The following is a 17,898-nucleotide window of genomic DNA, read 5'->3' on the forward strand; positions in this document are numbered from 1 at the left end:
GCTCAGCCGAGCGGCAGCAGGTCATTGCCGGGCTTAGATCAACGAACGGGAATGGATTTTCCCGTTCGTTGATCTCTGGGCGAGCGGGCGGCGGCGTGTTTACTAGCGGCGGGCGGCGTGTTTACGAGCGGGAACGCGGACAGCGGCAGGAGTGCGCAAAGTACGGATTTCTCCGTCCCTGGGGGTGAAAGGATGGAAAAAGGGGCGGAGAAATCCGTACGCGCGGGGGTAAAGTGGTTAAGGCATTTGAAAACTTTAAAGTGACACTGAAGCAATTTTTTTTTTCATAAAATGAATTGTGTAGTAGATTATTAATAGAACATTAGTAGCAAAGAAAATGTTCATTTTTATTTTCAGTTAAATAGCTTTATTTTTATAACATTGCATTATTCTCAATATTTGCAGTTTACAAACTACTCGCAGTGTTGCCAACTCATCCCTTTAAATACGGACACTTATGAATTATACATGTTTTGTGGCTAGTTAGAGGCAGTTTAGGCACTGAATATGTGTGAGAAGCCCCAGAACCTGTATAACTTAGATGTGTCAGTATTTAAAGGGATGAGTTGGCAACCCTGCACACTCTGCATTTTAAACTATGAAACAGAGCAGAGCTAACGACCCCTTGACCCTTCCTGGCATTGAAACCTTAACCAGTTCAGGACCTTACACCCCCTATTGATCAGGCTATTTTTTACAATGTAGTGCTCTGCAGCTTTAAAAGCTTGCTGCAGAGCCATACTACACACATCACAAATCAACCCTCCCTTTTTCTGCCCACCAACAGCTTTCAGTTGGTGGGCTCTGATCCCTGCTGGTATGTTTGTTTTATTTTTTTTAATCTTTTTTTTTTTTTTTTTCCCCTCCCCCACCAGCCAGTGAAATTGATCAGCTTTTATAGGCATCAGCCTATGAGAGCAGATCGCTCTTGAGCCTCTCTGAGGACAGCCGAGTGACACTGCTGTCCCCAGTACAGTGCTGCAGTAGATCGCAGCACTGTACAATGTAAATAGACAGCGGTTTTGCTGTTTAACAGTCTCCTAGTGGCGATCACCGCTGGTAGATCGGATCAGCACGCGTGATCCCATGCAAAACCCCGCCCCAGGACTTGATGCCTTTCGGCGTTATTCAGTCCCGGGGCTGCCACCTTCCTGACGCTTATTGGGGTTATGTGGTCGGGAAGGAGTTAAGCAAACAGTAAGACATGTTAAGACAAGTGCTTCAGAAAACAGCACTGTAGCCGACCAAGCTTGGTCAGATAGCTCAGATGCTCTTTTGCATAGTTTCTTAGCTCTTCCTGTACTGGAAACAATATGAGACTCATATCTGTGCTACTAATGTTCTATTCCTTAGCTGTGCTACACTTAGAAATTATTATCTCATAAGTTTAGTCACTTCAGATTCCATTTAATACAATTGTCTCCACTGCGGTATGTTAGCAGCTTGGCCAAAAAGCAGCCATTCTGCCTCATCGTCCTTTCGAATACAGACTTTACTGTTAAGGTAGCCATACACTGGTCGATTTGCCATCAGATTCAACCAACAGATAGATCCCTCTCTGATCGAATCTGATCAGAGAGGGATCGTATGGCTACCTTTACTGCAAACAGATTGAGCCTTCAGATTTCAGCCTGAAACCGTTCACAATCTGGTGGTGGTGGTGCTTCCGTAATTTTCCGCACGGAGCGATCGACGGGATCGGACGAAATGGATCGAAATTCGGCGTGTAGCGCGAACGATTGGCAGTAGATTCGATCCCAGTGATCGAAACGGCGGCAAATCGGGCCAGTGTATGGCCAGCTTTACCATGAACCTTTGCAGTAAATGGTAGCTGCCTAATGACTCATGTCTGATTTTAAGTCCTGTTTGCCATTGCATGGCGTATACAAGGAGTAGAGTCACACTAACTGCTTACTATTGGTTTTGGTTTTATTCTATACAAAACTGAAGCCATATTCTGGGTACAAAATCTATAAAAAAAAAAAAAAAAAAAAAAAAGCAAGAAACTAATCCTGTTTTTTGTTTTTTCCTTGGGGAGGAGGGAGGAGGAGGAGGAGGGGAGCTGTGTATTAGTGTCTGTGTGGAAGATATTGATGCATATCTGTATCTCCAAATATAGAATATTCTATTTTTCAGCAGTTGCTTGTTTAGCAGCTCTATACCCTTCATGGGATTATTTTTAAGATAAAATGAGAACTTTTTTTTTTTTTTTTTTTTTATATGTTCTATGGAAGGGTTTGAATTGACCTGACTTTTATTACTCATTGAAGTTTGTTTTATCTCCTGTCACTCAAATTACTGATCCTGTCACTCAAATTACACATCATGAGGGAACTCAGAGTCAATTAAAACTTCACATAGGTTATTTGTGTTATTCATTTAATACTGATTCATTTTCTATGACACTTTACAGAGTATATTAAACATTTGATGTCTGTCACTTTTAAACATTAAAAAAAAACCTTTTTTTTCTTTATTTGTCAAAGCCAGATTTTACCCTTTTACTTTTTTTTTTTTTTTTTTTCCTGTCGCTGTTGGTACCCATACTTTTCTGTTACCGGTGACTCCACACCTCCCAAGTAGTAACAGGAACAAAAAAAATGTCCCCCCAATAAGAAAAAAATAAAAAAATTGACTTGTTTCATTTTTACCGTTCTATGTAATAAAGCGTTTAAAAAAAAAAAAAAAAACCTTTAGAGAGGTTAATATTTCTGGCTTGCATGCAAATTATGTTCAGGTTGGAACTGTGCCAATCAAGTGCACTTCCTATCAGTTTGGACTAGCCAAATTCCAAGTTTCATGGAGTTTGCTTTAAACTTGCATTTAAGTCTGGAAAACGAAACTGTCACTGACCATCTTTGAGTAAAACTGATGGTACAGCTACCCCCCAAAATTTCACAATGGATTCAGGACTCCTCCTGTTAACGTGTTCTGGAGTGTCCATTGACCCGAATGCTTAAACAGCTCCCGAACTCTGCTGCGCATATACGCGCACCTGAAAATGTCACTTGCAGGATCAGGTGTAGATATGAGTCTTTGTTTACTGCTAATTGCGCGCACCAGTTCATCTCCAGCCTGTGATCGGCGAATGGGAGCGTGTTCGCAAAGTGTCTGTAATGAATGAATCCCCGGGCATCGGTGAAATGCTGGAGTTAATTCAAAGAATAAAAGCAAAACTCTCTCTCTCTCTCTCTCTCTCTCTCTCTCTCTCTCTCTCTCTCTCTCTCTCGGGGAGGGGGGTATAGGTATACAGTCCATAGGCGAGGGGAGTATAGGGTTATACAGTCCATGTGGTATCATGTTCCTCTTAGTTGGTGTCAGGCAGTGATATATCGGGCTGCTATTTGCACAGTTTTTTTCCTCTTCCCCCAGTAGTATATAGAGTTTCCTCTCATCTTCGGAGGTGAAATCTGGGATGTGGGCGGGGAGTCTCTGGAAGTGGGCGGTCCTCAACTGTGTATATTTGCTGCAGTGTAGCAGGAAGTGGGCCTCATCCTCCATGCTCTCCTGGTCACATTGCCTGCACAGTCTTTCCTCCCGGGGCTTCCATGTCTGTCTGTGTCGCCCAGTCTCTATCTCCTGGTTGTGGGCGCTCAGACGGTACAGGCTCAAGGCCTGTCTTTGTGAAGGTGTAGGCTCTCCAGATATGGAGCCATTGTGTACTCCCTCTGTAGTGATTGGTAGATGGTTTCTGGGAGTTCTTTGTCACTTCTCCATTCCTCTAGGTATCGGTCCTTGCAGCTTTCTATCGTTCCTTTTATTTGGGCTTTTGTCAGCCTGTGTTGGTGGTCTTGGCTGGGCTGGCTGGCTGACGCTTTGTTTCAAAGCGCGTGGGATGGCCTCACCACCCTGGCTCAGTGAGGCTTTATAGTGGTAAGTGCTGGGGCTGCTGCTCTGTATATCCGCCCAGTATGAGCGCCCTCTGCTGGATAGTCAGCCATAGTGGGAATCTGCCTAGCTGAGTTCGAAGTGCTGCGGTGGACTTGGAGAAGATACTTGCAGAACTCTAGATAGATTTGTCGGGCTGGAGTCCCATTTTGATTGGTCAGGGTAGGTGACTGGGCCCCATACATCACTGCTATAGAGCAGGCTTGGGGTGATGATGCTGTTTAATATCTTAACCCAGACTCTCACCGGTGGTTTTAGGTGGTAAAGTTGCCTTCTGATGGCATAAAACGCTCTGCAGGCGTTTCCTTCAGGGCCTCTACTGCTGGTTTAAAGCTCCCTGTTTGGTTAATTTCCAGCCGCAGGTAGGTGTAACTGTTTGTGGTCACCAGTGGGCAGCCATTTAATATAAATCAGGAGGTGGGCGTTTTAGATTTTTCCTCTGGAACACCATCACTTTTGTCTTCTTTGGGTTGATGGGCAGTGCCCATGTGGTGCAGAAACTCTCCAGTACTGCCAGGCTGTCCTGTAGGCCCCTCTCTGTTGGGGAGAGCAGCAGGAGATCACCTGCATACAGCAGGAACTTCACCTCGTGGTCTTGCAGGAGGAGGCCTGGTGCTGGGGAGATTCCAGGGCTACAGCCAATTGGTTAATGAATGTTAGTGTTGGGCTCAGACTGCAGCCCTGAATGACTCTCTCTCTCTCTCTCTCTCTCTCTTTCTCTTTCTCTTTCTCTTTCTCTCTCTCTCTCTCTCTCTCTCTCTCTCTCTCTCTCTCTCTCTCTCTCTCTCTCTCTTTCTCTTTCTCTTTCTCTTTCTCTTTCTCTTTCTCTTTCTCTTTCTCTTTCTCTTTCTCTTTCTCTTTCTCTTTCTCTTTCTCTTTCTCTTTCTCTTTCTCTCTCTCTCTTTCTCTTTCTCTCTCTCTCTCTCTCTCTCTCTCTCTCTCTCTCTTTCACTCTTTCTCTCTCTCTCTCTCTCTCTCTCTTTCACTCTTTCTCTCTCTCTCTTTCACTCTCTCTCTCTCTCTCTTTCACTCTCTTTCTCTCTCTTTCACTCTCTCTCTCTCTCTCTCTCTCTCTCTCTCTCTCTCTCTCTCTCTCTCTCTCTCTCTCTCTCACACACACTCTCACAAAACAGAACAGAAACCAGGTGGGGTTGATGTGGCTGTGTAAAATTTAAAGCTATAGGCTTGCTATAAACCAGCGGTTCTGGATGCTAGCCTGGCTTACAGGGGCGTAAAGAGATCCTTTGCATGTGAATTATTGAAAGTTTCCTTCTGTTTTAAGACGGCAAATCACACAAAACAGAAATTACATCTTTACTGCCAAATAATATACTGTCTCCAAACACTGTACTAGGGACATCATTTAAATGTTAAAATCCTCTGGTCAATTGCGCAAATGAGGGATTTTATATACAGTATTACTTTTTATTTTTAAACTGTAATGGCTGAATACTGAGAAATAATGTTAAAATTTTAATTTTTTTTTACTTCATAGTCTGTGTAAAATGCATATAAAATAAATCTCAGAAGAAAAAAAACACCCAAAGAGCCTAATTTGTGGCCCAAAAATGTATAGATCATTTTGGTGTGATAAGTAGTGATAAAGTTATTTGCAAATGAATTGGAGGAGCGTGATGTGAAAATTGCTGTGGTTTTTAAGGTGGAAAATACCTGTGATAGGGAAGTGGTTAAAGAAAAAGTATAAACCAGTGTTGGTGTTCCTCTTAATGCAACCTGTAATGTGAAAATAAGGAATATTGTAAACACTTTTTAGCTTGCTCCTTATTTGCCATAGTTATTCTGTTTCAGTGCTCAGATTCTTATGTACTTGTTCCCTGTCTTGCTTAACCGCATCAATAAATTGTGTGATGGAACCTAAGCCATGATCCATTCTTGTATGTTTTATCAGTTGTACAATTCATATCTTGTAACTTGTTAATCCAAATAAAAACATTTTTAAAAAGTGTGATGGTAACTATTGTAATGCATTTCTGAAATACTGTGCAGTTAAAAAGACTGTATGTCCAGCCGTATGCCAGGGGGAGAAAATACGCAGGTAGACTGTGTAAACACGTGGGTATTGTAAATAGGTTTTATGAGCTAAAGTTTAATTTCCTTTAAATCCCTCTTTCCAATAAAGTGGTTCATTTTTGCTTGCATTAAGAAAGTGGAAATTATCTTTTGATATATAATACCATTAGCACTATTTGCGTTTTCCTTAAACAGCCCTTGTCTGTGCAGGATATAATATATTTGGCTCCTCCATTCTGCATAGTTACTCAGTAGCACATCTGTTTGCTTCACTCTCTGCCATATTTTGGCTGGCACAGTGTCTGTCCTCTGTGTCCATTGAATATTCATTTAAACACCGGAAACCCGTTCATTATACCAAATGTGCCAAGTAAAACATAACACTGAGTGTACACAGTAAACAACTTCATAATAACTACTAATTAAAAATATTATGTGGATATTTGTTGGGAACTAGAACTTGAGGCAGAGGGTTCATAACCTTTTTTTATATTGCATTCTCAAATGTTGTCATGTCATTGTTCTGGGCTTTAGAAGATGTGGTGCCAAGCGAAATCGATATACCAGTGTAATAGTTTACAATATAAAGTTCTCAATATTTTGGAGCTCATTTGGGGTTGTAATAAGGTGGTTGATTTCTGCCTGGCTTATAGCCAGGTCATTAAAATTGGGGGTTGTAGGTATGTGTGTATATGTATATATGCGTGTGTGTGTGTGTGTGTGTGTGTGTGTGTGTGTGTGTGTGTGTGTGTGTGTGTGTGTGTGTATATGTGTGTATGTGTATATGTCTGTGGGTGTGGGGATGTGTATGTATGTATGTATGTATGTGTGTGTGGGGATGTGTGTGTATGTATGTATGTGTGTGTGTGTGTGTGTGTGTGTGTGTGTGTGTGTGTGTGTGTGTGTGTGTGTGTGTGAGTGTATATATATGTATGTATGTCTGCTCCTCTATTGTTGATTGGTACGCAGGCGCCACTGCGAGCGACAGACTTAAGCTCCAGAGAGTAATCAATGCCGCTGAGAGGATCATCGGGTCCCCCTTTCCATCTCTGGATCTCCTTCATACCTCCAGACTGTGGTCTAGGGCAAACAGAATAGTGAACGACCCTACTCACCCTGGCAGCCGATACTTCGACCGTCTGCCCTTGGGACGCCGCTACAGATCGATCCTCACCAAGACCACCAGACATTTGAACACTTTCTTTCCCCAAGCTGTTCTCCTACTGAACTCGAGCTACCGCCCCTGCAAAGCCCCCCTAGCCGTGCACTGACGCTGCACTACGGCCCAACTACGTTTCATCCTCACCCCCCCCCCCCCCCCCACCTTGTAATCTGTTTGATGTTTGCAGTCTTTTTAGCTCCTTCTCCCATCTGTGTGAACTGATCTGTACAAAATCTGTATCTGCATACTCCTGCCGTGTGTACCACAAAAAATTCTGGGTGCGTCAGTCGACGTACTTGGCGAAATAAAGCTGATTCTGATTCTGATGTGTGTATGTGTGTATGTGTGTATGATGTGTGTGTATGTATGTATGTATATATGTATATATATTTATTTTTTTATGCTGGTAATTTAAGTGTGCTTTTCTAAGCTGCAAAATTGTTCTAACGTATTTTACCAAAGTCTGTATGTCCAATGTCATACAAGCTTGAATTTATTTAGTATTTATGTAGCGCAGACATCTTCTGCAGCACTGTACAGAGTATGTCTTGTCACTTTCCCTCATAGGGGCTTACAATCACCCTACCATAGTCATGTCTATGTATGTATTGTGTAGTGTATGTATCATAGTCTAGGGCCAATTTAGGGGTAAGCCAATTAACTTTTGTATGTTTTCGGGATGTGAAAGGAAAATTGAGTGCCCGGAGGAAACCCACGCAGACACAGGGAGAACATACAAACTCTGTGCAGCTAGTACCCAGGCTAGCACTGCAAGGAGAGTTGATAACCACTACGCTACAATGCTGACAGACTAGTTACTATACCAGGTTCAACAGGTTTATCAAATACAAAATACACTAAGAAAATAGTGTAAACCTACAGATTTTAGGGCCCCTTCTGAAAACTGAAATGCGTGCTCAACGGTGCAGAACATGATTACTACCCATTACAGGATGTTCCTTGCATTGAATTTAGGATTCTTGCAGTCTTCTAGTATAATGCCTTAAAGTGTATCTGTATTGTATCTGCTGGCATTTTCACTGCCATGATGCTGACCCGGAAGTACTTTCAGGTCAGCGCCATAGCGGTGAAAATGCCAGCAGATACGAGAAGACACTGTGGCATATCTGGAGACCTGAAAGGGTGTGGAGACAGTGAAGGGAACTTAGGTGAGTAGGTGATTTTATGCTGGGGTTTTTTTTTGGGGGGGTGTCATACAATTATGGTGGTACAAGTGTGCGTGAATGGGGGTGTGTTCCTATGAATAACTACAATTTTTTTCCCCTCCCGTATTCAACATTCTAGTCGTTAGATTTTGGCTGACTAGAGCTGCGACCCCTGGCACTGGACTGAGGATCGTACTGTTACGTGCTACAGTACTGTTCACAAAACTGCGCCTAGAACAATCAACCCCCTCTCGGTTCAGGGGTACTTTTTAATAGTTTCTAATTCCATCCAAATACTGGTAAAAAAAATTCTGGGCTGTCGGCCAATACAAGTATGTAGGAAGAAAAATTTTATCAAAGGAATACCTTTTTTCGTGGCTAGCTGAAAAGTTCAGTTGTGTGAGCTTTCAGGAAACTAGTCCCTTTCTTCAGGAATATTTCCAGATGTTGAAGTAAAACACTGTATGCAGTTTTCACTATTTACCTAAATTCAGTGTTTTACTTCAGGTAACATCTAGAAATATGCAAAGAAGGGGACTAGTTCCCTGAAAACTTGCAATTAAATGTATCAGTTACTGAAAGGTATTTAAGTTTTTTGTTTTTTTTTTCTACCCATGTAATACTAACCATACATTAATACAGATTGCTGTATAAAGATAGCTATATAAATCTCAGCTCAGTTCACCACTGCTTTAAGCTGGCTTGTTTTGTTTGGATAAAATTGTAAAATGGGTACTTTTTTTGAATGGCCAAAATTTTTTTAGGGATATATCTGGTAGCTTGCTCTATTCACGCTTTGTATGGAGGCTAGGACAATCTCTAAATTTAAAAAAGGGAGAACTTTCTAATAGTTTCACCCAAACCATTCTATCTGGGGTTTGGATAGCACGGAAAGTAACACATTTGGGATATATATTGCGGTCTGTGCTAATATTGGATAGAAATGGACACTAGTCGTATAGCTTCGAGTAGGTCAATATAAGGGAGCAGACCCAGCAAGCAGCTGAATGAAAAAAACGGTTTCTGTTGAGAACTTTACATTTTCATTTTAAACTTGATTTACTGTTGCAAGGAATGGTGAAAAGCTGTAACAAATGAAACCTCTCCACTAATCACTAAGACAAATGCAGCACAATTGATCAGACCCACTGAAAGATTACCAAAAGAGTTATCAGGCAAAAGTTACAAAATTAGGTTTACTCACCTCGGGCATTCTCCAGTCCCTTGCAGCAGACGGTCCCACACTGACCGCTCCGCTCTCCACCGCCGTCCCGGGCTCCCCGCACGGTGCAGAGGCTGACCGCGGGGTCGGCCTTACTGCGCCTGCGCGGAGCGCCGCTATCAATCATCGCAACATGGTCCGCGGCGCACTGCGCACACGCAGTAGTTCTGCGCCTGTGGACCACATGGCAATGATTAACAGCGTTTCGTGCAGGCGCAGTAAGGCCGACCCTGCTTTTAGGGTCTGCTCCATGCGCGGAGCCTGGGACGGCGGCTGAGGGTGGAGCGGTCGATGTGGGACAGTCTGCTGCAAGGGACTGAAGAAGGCCCCAGGTGAGTACCTCCATTTTGTAACTTTTGCCTGATAACTCCTTTAAGGTGGCCACACACCATACAATTAAAAGATCAAATTTTTCATCAATTTGATACATTTGATATGTACATGTGATATTTTAAAACTCGTTCAGAAAGCGCTCAGAAAAGCACCATAGTGTGGCTGAGCCCTTAGTGTTTAACCATGAGCTTGCTGGGCAATCTGTAATTTAGTGTTAGAACACTCAACCACACCTTAATACTTCTTTCTGTATTAAGTTGAACAGCATGAAGAAAGTTAGAATTTGGATATAAAGGTGCCTATTAATGGTAAAATTTTTCACCAAATGTGATCTTTCGATTCAATTTTTGCTATCGAATTGTATAGAAAATTCGACGTTTATGAAGGCAATCAATAAGGAACTAGTCTTTGGTCGATTGCTAAATAAGATAAAATCAATCTGAAAGTTGGATTTTATGATCACATTTACTGAACGATTCTTTCTGCAAATGCGAACACTCGATAATTGCCTTCCGATTAGTTACGCATTTAGTGAAAAATTGTACTGTAAATGGGAATCTTAAGGTTAGAATAGTGTTTGAAGAATCTGAACCCTGCACCCACTGGAATAACTATAAAACTGATAGATGATCAATGAAGTGAACTTGATGCAAATGTTATTACAAACCTTGCTAATTCCAGGATATGTATATTAGACCTCAGAAGCAATCAAAATGTTGTGGGGTTGATGCAAATTTTGTTGACGTTTGTATGTAGATTGAAACTGGACCAAATAAATGCATTTGCTGCTGATTTGTATTGGTCCAGTTACAGTCTGTATTCAGATTGCAACAAAAATTTGCATCAAGTTAGGAAATAAAACCTCTCCTCCTAATGAATTGAGCATATGAGATGCACATAATTACAAGAGCATGCAGAATTCTGCATATTTATGCAGCTTGAAAATTGCTAGATCAGATCCTATTGCTAGATCAGATCCTTGTCTTCATTTGATGTGTGCATTTTTAAAGGGGCACTATGGCAAAAAATTGTAAAATTTAAAATGTGTAAACATATATAAATAAGTACATTTTTTTGCAGAGTAAAATGAGCCATAATTTACTTTTCTCCTATGTTGCTGTCACTTACAGTAGGTAGTAGAAATCTGACATTACCGACAGGTTTTGGACTAGTCCATCTCTTCATGGGGGATTCTCAGTGATTTATTTATTTTCAAAAGCACTTAGTGAATGGCAGTTCTGTCCGACTGCCAAAAAATGTGTAGCGAGCAGGGAAGCTGGCCAGCATCATTGTATAAATCCTTTTTTAGGGAATATTTCTACAAAGAATAAAAGCCTTGCTAAGAATCCCCTATGAAGAGATGGACTAGTCCAACACCTGTCGGTTCTGTCAGATTTCTACAACCTACTGTAAGTGACCGCAACATAGGAGAAAAGTAATTTATGGCTCATTTTGCTCTGGAAAAAATGTACTTATTTGTCTGTTTGCACATATTTTAAATTTTACAATTTTTCGCCATAGTGCCCCTTTAAGCTAGATACATTTTATATTAAAAATCTGCAAAATTCTGCAGCATTTGCACCCCATTCCCATCCCTTGTTAACTATTCACAATTAGCAGTTTTATCTATAACTGTGAATTTATTCTGCATATGAAGTATTGATGATCATTTATTAAATTATGAGCATTTTAGAATGAAGGGTTAAAAGTAAAAGGTGTTTCCTGTTGCCCCACTGACAGGACTGTTAGGATCTTGTGGTCTACCAGCAGTTGGAAACAAGACAGCTATAAAGAACACTACCATGCCGCTAATCACCTCCCATTCTGTCCAAACTAAAAAGGGGAAAAATAATCTGTAGCTTTACTATCATGACACATTCGTTCTGCTGTAGAGTACTGATATGTAATTTTGTATGGATAAAGAAATATGATGTAGTGAATCTGCATGTAATTGGGGAACTAAAGCCAGCATTTGCATTCATACCGTTGTAGGAAAATATCCAAATCAGTGCGCTATACTTTAGCACTGGCATTTGTTTGTCCTTAACAAGTCAATGAGGTGTAGCAGAGACGCACACAGCTCTCTGAAGTATTACATTATTCATCTGCCCAAAGGGGGGGAGCAAAAGAATGCAATATTTTATAAGACATTGCCAGCTGCTTTATTAACAGGCAAAAGTGTATTCCTACTTGTTCTTATTTCTAAAGCTGGGGTGGTCTTAGATGTCTGTCTTCCATACTAGTGTTTCCCTTTGTATAACCTTTTGCATTTTGTGTTTATAAACTGACATTCCAATTGATTTTCCTTGGCCCTCTGCCTAGATTGAATATTGAAGCAGCAAATTAGGAATGCGTAAGAAGTTTTAGAGAGAAAAGATGTGAAAGTGGAGCTTGCAACTCTGGCAAATGAAGCTTCTTAGCTTACACAAATGATGAACGATGCCATGGGTTTTGGCAGGGGGAGGATAGGATCAGAGAAGAGGATTGAGGAATAAAAGAAATTGCTGTGAGGTGGAGAACTAATGCTAATCTGCCAGACTGGTCGGACCGTTCTAACTATCTTTTTATCTCTCTTCCAGGGGCAAATTTTGTAACCCGAAAAATTAGCCGTTCAGTAGCTAAGATTCATCTCGGACAGATGGAGTGTTTCAGCCTTGGAAATCTGGATGCCAAGAGAGATTGGGGTCATGCCAAGGACTACGTTGAGGTAGGCTACTGGCCAGAATCCCTTCATAACAGTAATTTTTTGTGTGGCTGACATTTTTAATGCACCATTGCTAAATAAAACTGTCTGACCTACAGGGGGTAGCCTGTGATTTTTTTTTTTCCTCCTTTTTGCTGGTGGAGGACAGCTAACCCCATTGTGTTCAGTTTCAGTATAGATGGTTTGCAGTGTAGTGGTTACCCCAGGCATGACCCACACATAAAATAAATCTTTTAATACTGGAGAAAATGAAAGTTTACTTTTCTGTTTGGGCTTCTTATGGGAAGATTAGCTGGACGCCAGGAGTGTTTAACATTTCTCGTTTTACATTTGTTTTTTCTTAATGCAGCTACCTTCCCTAACTTGTAACAAATGTCATTAGGCCACATGCATTGATGTGCACTTATTCTTGTTTAGGCAATTTAGTGTCAGTGGCTTTTACTCCTATATAAATTTGTCTCGCGCGTCATTTTTTTTCCCCCACTGACGTTGGTACCCACTGAATTGAGGCTTTGATTGTATTATGGTTTTGTTTTACCAGCTTTGCGCTGCATGATGGCCTAATTCTCTGCATAACTGTATTTGCATACGTAAGAACAGTGATCATTTTGTAGATTAAAAAAAAAAAATAAAAAAAAATGGATTCCCTGCTTAGGATGTCTTGATACAAAAAACATCTGGCCACTGTGGCCTAGTGCCCTTCCAATTCACGCTAACGGTTATAACACAGGAGTGATGATGTCTAAAGGTGGGAGGAAGTTCCGAAATGGGGCTTCTGATGGGAATGAATTGGGCAATGGCAGTCTCTGCTGGTGATGGTAGAAACTCCTCCCTGATTTACAGAATCCCTGTCCTGCCAAGCAGAAGTACTGCTTTGTCTGTTGCTGGATTACTTTAGGCAGACTGGAGATGACATTGATATTTACAACTGCCAGCATGGATTGAAATGGCACCAGCCCTTAGTGGGCCATATCCCTGTATTCAACCATAGCAGGTGTGAAGTGCAGCTCAGGGCCCGTTTCCACGACTCCGTCACGATTCTGTTGTAAAAATGTGTGGACGAATCTGCATGTGGTTGCGGATTAATTCGTGTTTGTATGTGGATTTTAACGCGGTTTCGCTCGCGGTTTGCGCTATGCGATTTTAACCATGTCAATGACGGTAAGCAATGGACATGCGCTTTTAAACAAAAACACGAATAAAAACGCATGGAAAATTGCAAGACTAAAACTCTTGCGGTTTTCCTATTTAATTACAATTCTGATGAGCCGCGTGTGTGAGGCGTGCGAATTCTGATGGGTCTTCCGTACAGACTTTTCCTGCACGACAAACAGCACAGAATTCCGGACCAGTGGAAACAGGCCCATCTACTTGTATTGCTTATGCGAATCTGCATGCAGAAAACACATGCAGATTCGCTGTAGTGGAAATGGGCCCTGAATGTTTTTGTGCATTTTGTCAGTCAGTTGGAAAACTGTACTATCTGTAAACTGGTACTTAAAGTTAGAGGAACTTCAGCCTAAACAAACATACTGTCATTAAGTTGCATTAGTTATGTTAATCAAAATAGATGGGTTATATAATCTTACCCACCCTGTTTTAAAAGAACAGGTAAATGTTGGGGGTTGACATCTTTTTGGTTGAAAGCAGGTGACGGGAAGCATGAGACACAGTTCCAACTGTCCTGTGTCCAGATCACACCTCCCAGCTGCACGCGCGCGCTAGGCAATGTGAACATCATCAGAAATACCATCATGTTTTGAACAGCATCAGGTGAAAAATGCCTGGGCAGATTTCTTTGATGGGGCAGAGCTTAGCTTCTGTGCAGCTAGAAATGAGGCTTGGGTAAGAAAAACAAAGTTCTGATGCTGTGAAACTGTTAAAGAAACACTAATTCACACTTGAGCAATTTGCCTGCGGTTTCGGCAAAACGCTCAAACACTAGCGCTTCTGAAAGCGCTAGTGTAATAAAAAGCTATGGGCCCGTTCTTACTTGGGCGATTTGCGTGAATCGCCGCAAGTCGCACAAAATTATGAAATGCAAATGCATAGCCTGCACCATTTTCAGGCGATTTCCCGGCCTTTTCAGGCGATTTCCCGGCCTTTTCAGGCGATTTCCCGGCCTTTTCAGGCGATTTCCCAGCCTTTTCAGTGCTGCTGAGTAGAGAACCTCCGATTTTCGCGAACCGCAATAGACTTCAATCGGGAGGCGAACTTAAAAAATTTGAAAAATTTCTGCTGACTAGAAAAATGATAGAAAAGATGTTTCAAAGGATGTAATACCTGGAGGAAGACATGGTTGAGTGAAATACACATCAAAAGTCCCAGAAAAAAATCTGGATTTAATACAATGCAGTGATTTAAGGTCAGAAATCTCATTGAATGTTCAATTGCAGGCCTACACTGCTTTATGACGCCAGCAATCCTTCCTCACTCCCTTTCTCACTCCTCCCGGAGGGAGGGTCTCGTCTTCCAGGGAATTGTAGTATTTCAAAAGCCAGCTTACATACCGTGGCTGGGAATTGAACCCAGGTCTGAGTGTGTGGTAGGTAACTCACTTAACCACTATACCACCACCAACACTACATGCTGAAGCCAGCCTAGCATGTACCATTATCAATCCAAGAGAAAAATTAGCTTGCTTTAGGGTTTGTAGCATGTCAAAAGCCAACTCGCATTGGCTGGGAATCGAACTTAGGCCTACCACTCTGTAGGCTGCTATCCTAACCATTATACCACCAACACTACATGCTGAAACTTCTTGGAGCAGACTGGACGTCACCCTAGACTCTGCTCTCTCCTTCACCCCACATCGAAAATATTACCAGAGCCTGCAATTTCCACCTTCGCAACATCTTCATAATCCGCCCCTTTTTGACCCCAGGCACTCCCACGCTTCTCATCCATGCCCTCATTTCCCGCCTTGACTACTGCAATGCACTACTATCTGGCCTCCCCTTGAAAGGCATTGCACCCCTTCAATCAGTCATGAATGCAGCAGCTAGACTCGTCCATCTGCTCTTCTTCCACTTCTCCCCTATGTGAAGCCCTACACTGGCTCCCTATCTGCTTCAGGATCAGCTTTAAGGTTCTGTACCTTACCTACAAATCTGTGCACAAGACCTGCCCAACCTACATTTCGGAGCTCGTCAACAGATCTATACCTACTTGCCCCCTCTGGTCTTCAATAATCTCCACCTGACCCCCCCCCCCTCTCCCCACGATTTTCTCAATTCCATGCACGCCTACAAGACGTTTCAAGAGCTGCCCCCACCCTATGGAACTCCCTTCCACTCCCCCTCACTCGCTCCTTCCTTCAACACCTTCAAGCAAGCCCCCAAAACACATTTCTTTTAAAATGGCCTACCCCACATCTACCACACTCTAGCCCTCTGTCAACCACCTTTTCCACAACCCTACGGGTTTCTGAGTCTCTGTAAAACGCATTTTATACCGATTGCATGTATAACCTGGTGCTATGTTGTAAAACTATTTGCTCCCGCTCTGTCTGTCACCCCCTGTTACAATGTATGTATCCCTATTTATTGTCCAGCGCTACGTAATATGTTGGCGCTTTATAAATACAATAAATACTATAAAGTCTGAAGAACTTCATGTCAGTGGGTGGGCATTCTTCTAATGCTCCTTCCAATAATAGTGATTGACAACCTATTTTCCTCAAGTTTTCTCCTAATATTTTGCATCCTATCAATAACATTTAAATTTAAATAGGCTCATAGTATTTAGCATTAAAATTAATCTTAAGTGACTTGATATAAACCTATTCTGTATACACATATACAGTATTAGCCCTACTAAGCAATTATTTGAAGTTCTTTTCTGCTTTCCAGTACTGGAAGAGTTAAAATACTTATCTATGTAAAACTGCTTCCCTGAGCTTGCCTACTAAATTAGTCAAAATCAGTCATGGTTTCTAAAGAGCTAAAATAGCCAAGAAACAGTGAGAGAAATCTTGAGATAAGGTGTTACTGCAGGAAAGTTCAAAGGATCATTAGTTTTACAGCTGAAAAAGCCGAATCTGGATTCAGAACTGCAACTGTGGCAGTCTGATGCAATGGTATAAATAAAGCTATATAACTGGGGGAAAAAAATATTTTCTCGATTAATGTTCTATTTATCTGTACTACTCAGTCATACATACATACTGACCTTTTAAAATAGTTGTGGCGTATCAATTTTTTTTTTAAACAGTGAAAGTGATGGTATCTGGAGCCGCTCAATCCAGCGGATTGTCCACCGGCCGGGACACACTGGATTGAGCGGCTCCAGATACCATCACTTTATCCACCCAGGGGAACGTGAGTAATACCTTGCGAAGATTATTTTTCATTACGGAGAATTGTGCTGCATACACTGCTTCCTTCCAATTGCTGCTAATTGTGGAACTTCCACTACAGACATTATATTTTAATCCATGTGGAATCTGTAAGGATTATTTACGCTACACACATTGATGACTCCTATCTAATCAACTAGACTGCCAATTAATTAATTTAAGGATATACTGCTACAATCTAAGCTATACTATTTTGTAATTATTTTTATTTTTCATATATTTTATATTTTTATATTTTTATACTTTTGCCAGTGCACTCGCCAATTTTTTCTACTGCAGTAGGTGTGTGGAGGTGATTGGTGCGTGGATGTGTATGGTATTTGTTACAGACAATTATCAATTAATGGACCTGCCCATTGAGCTATTTTATTGTGTATTTGACAACTTAGTATAACACGATTAAAAACATTTATCTACATTTAGCGCTGCCTAGATTCATTTTATACTCTCTAGTTAATTTGTTTACAATGCTTAGATTTACATAATTCCAATGTTCTTTGAATCGAACAAAAACAAACCTGTGGAAATTGGAAGAATGGTTATTTTATTTTGTTACATTTATTTGAATTGCGAAACAGAAGTTGTCAACAAATGTTAATAATGGAGGTAGAGATCAAATATTGGGCAGACAGTGGACAAGTGGTTAGCACACTTGCCTTGCAGAACCAGGATCCAAGGTTCAAAACAAGGCCAGGTCATTATGACCATTGGGTTTCCATGTTCTCCCTGAGTTTGTGTGTTGAGCTACCTGTATTCGTGAGACCATTTGTACTAAGCTAAATGTAAATAGCTCCTGGAACTCTGTATATACAAAGTTTCTAGGGAGGTATATTTCAATGCAAGACACTTCAGAGATGGAGGAGCAAAGTGCTGCTATTGTGTAAGTGAAAAGCTCTTGCCTGGTTTGTCTAGTATTAGTTACATTGACACCAGTTGCTTTACACAAGTGCGCTTCATGTTTGTAAGTATCTTTTGGAGTAGATTAGTTTGTATTTCATAGAAGTTTCCGGTCTTCTGCATAAAAGGAAAAGTCTG

General features: G+C 41.4%; 1 protein-coding gene across 1 annotated transcript in view; it reads left to right on the plus strand.

Annotated features, from left to right (window-relative positions):
• GMDS (GDP-mannose 4,6-dehydratase) overlaps positions 1-17,898 on the plus strand; it is an 863,777-nt gene that overhangs the window by 433,176 nt on the left and 412,703 nt on the right. Inside the window, exon 8 of the mRNA XM_068234599.1 lies at positions 12,382-12,509. Coding sequence (XP_068090700.1) covers positions 12,382-12,509 — 128 coding nt within the window. The remainder of the gene's footprint in view (positions 1-12,381; positions 12,510-17,898) is intronic.

This window comes from Hyperolius riggenbachi, chromosome 5, assembly GCF_040937935.1.
Source record: "Hyperolius riggenbachi isolate aHypRig1 chromosome 5, aHypRig1.pri, whole genome shotgun sequence".
Taxonomy (NCBI): domain Eukaryota; kingdom Metazoa; phylum Chordata; class Amphibia; order Anura; family Hyperoliidae; genus Hyperolius; species Hyperolius riggenbachi.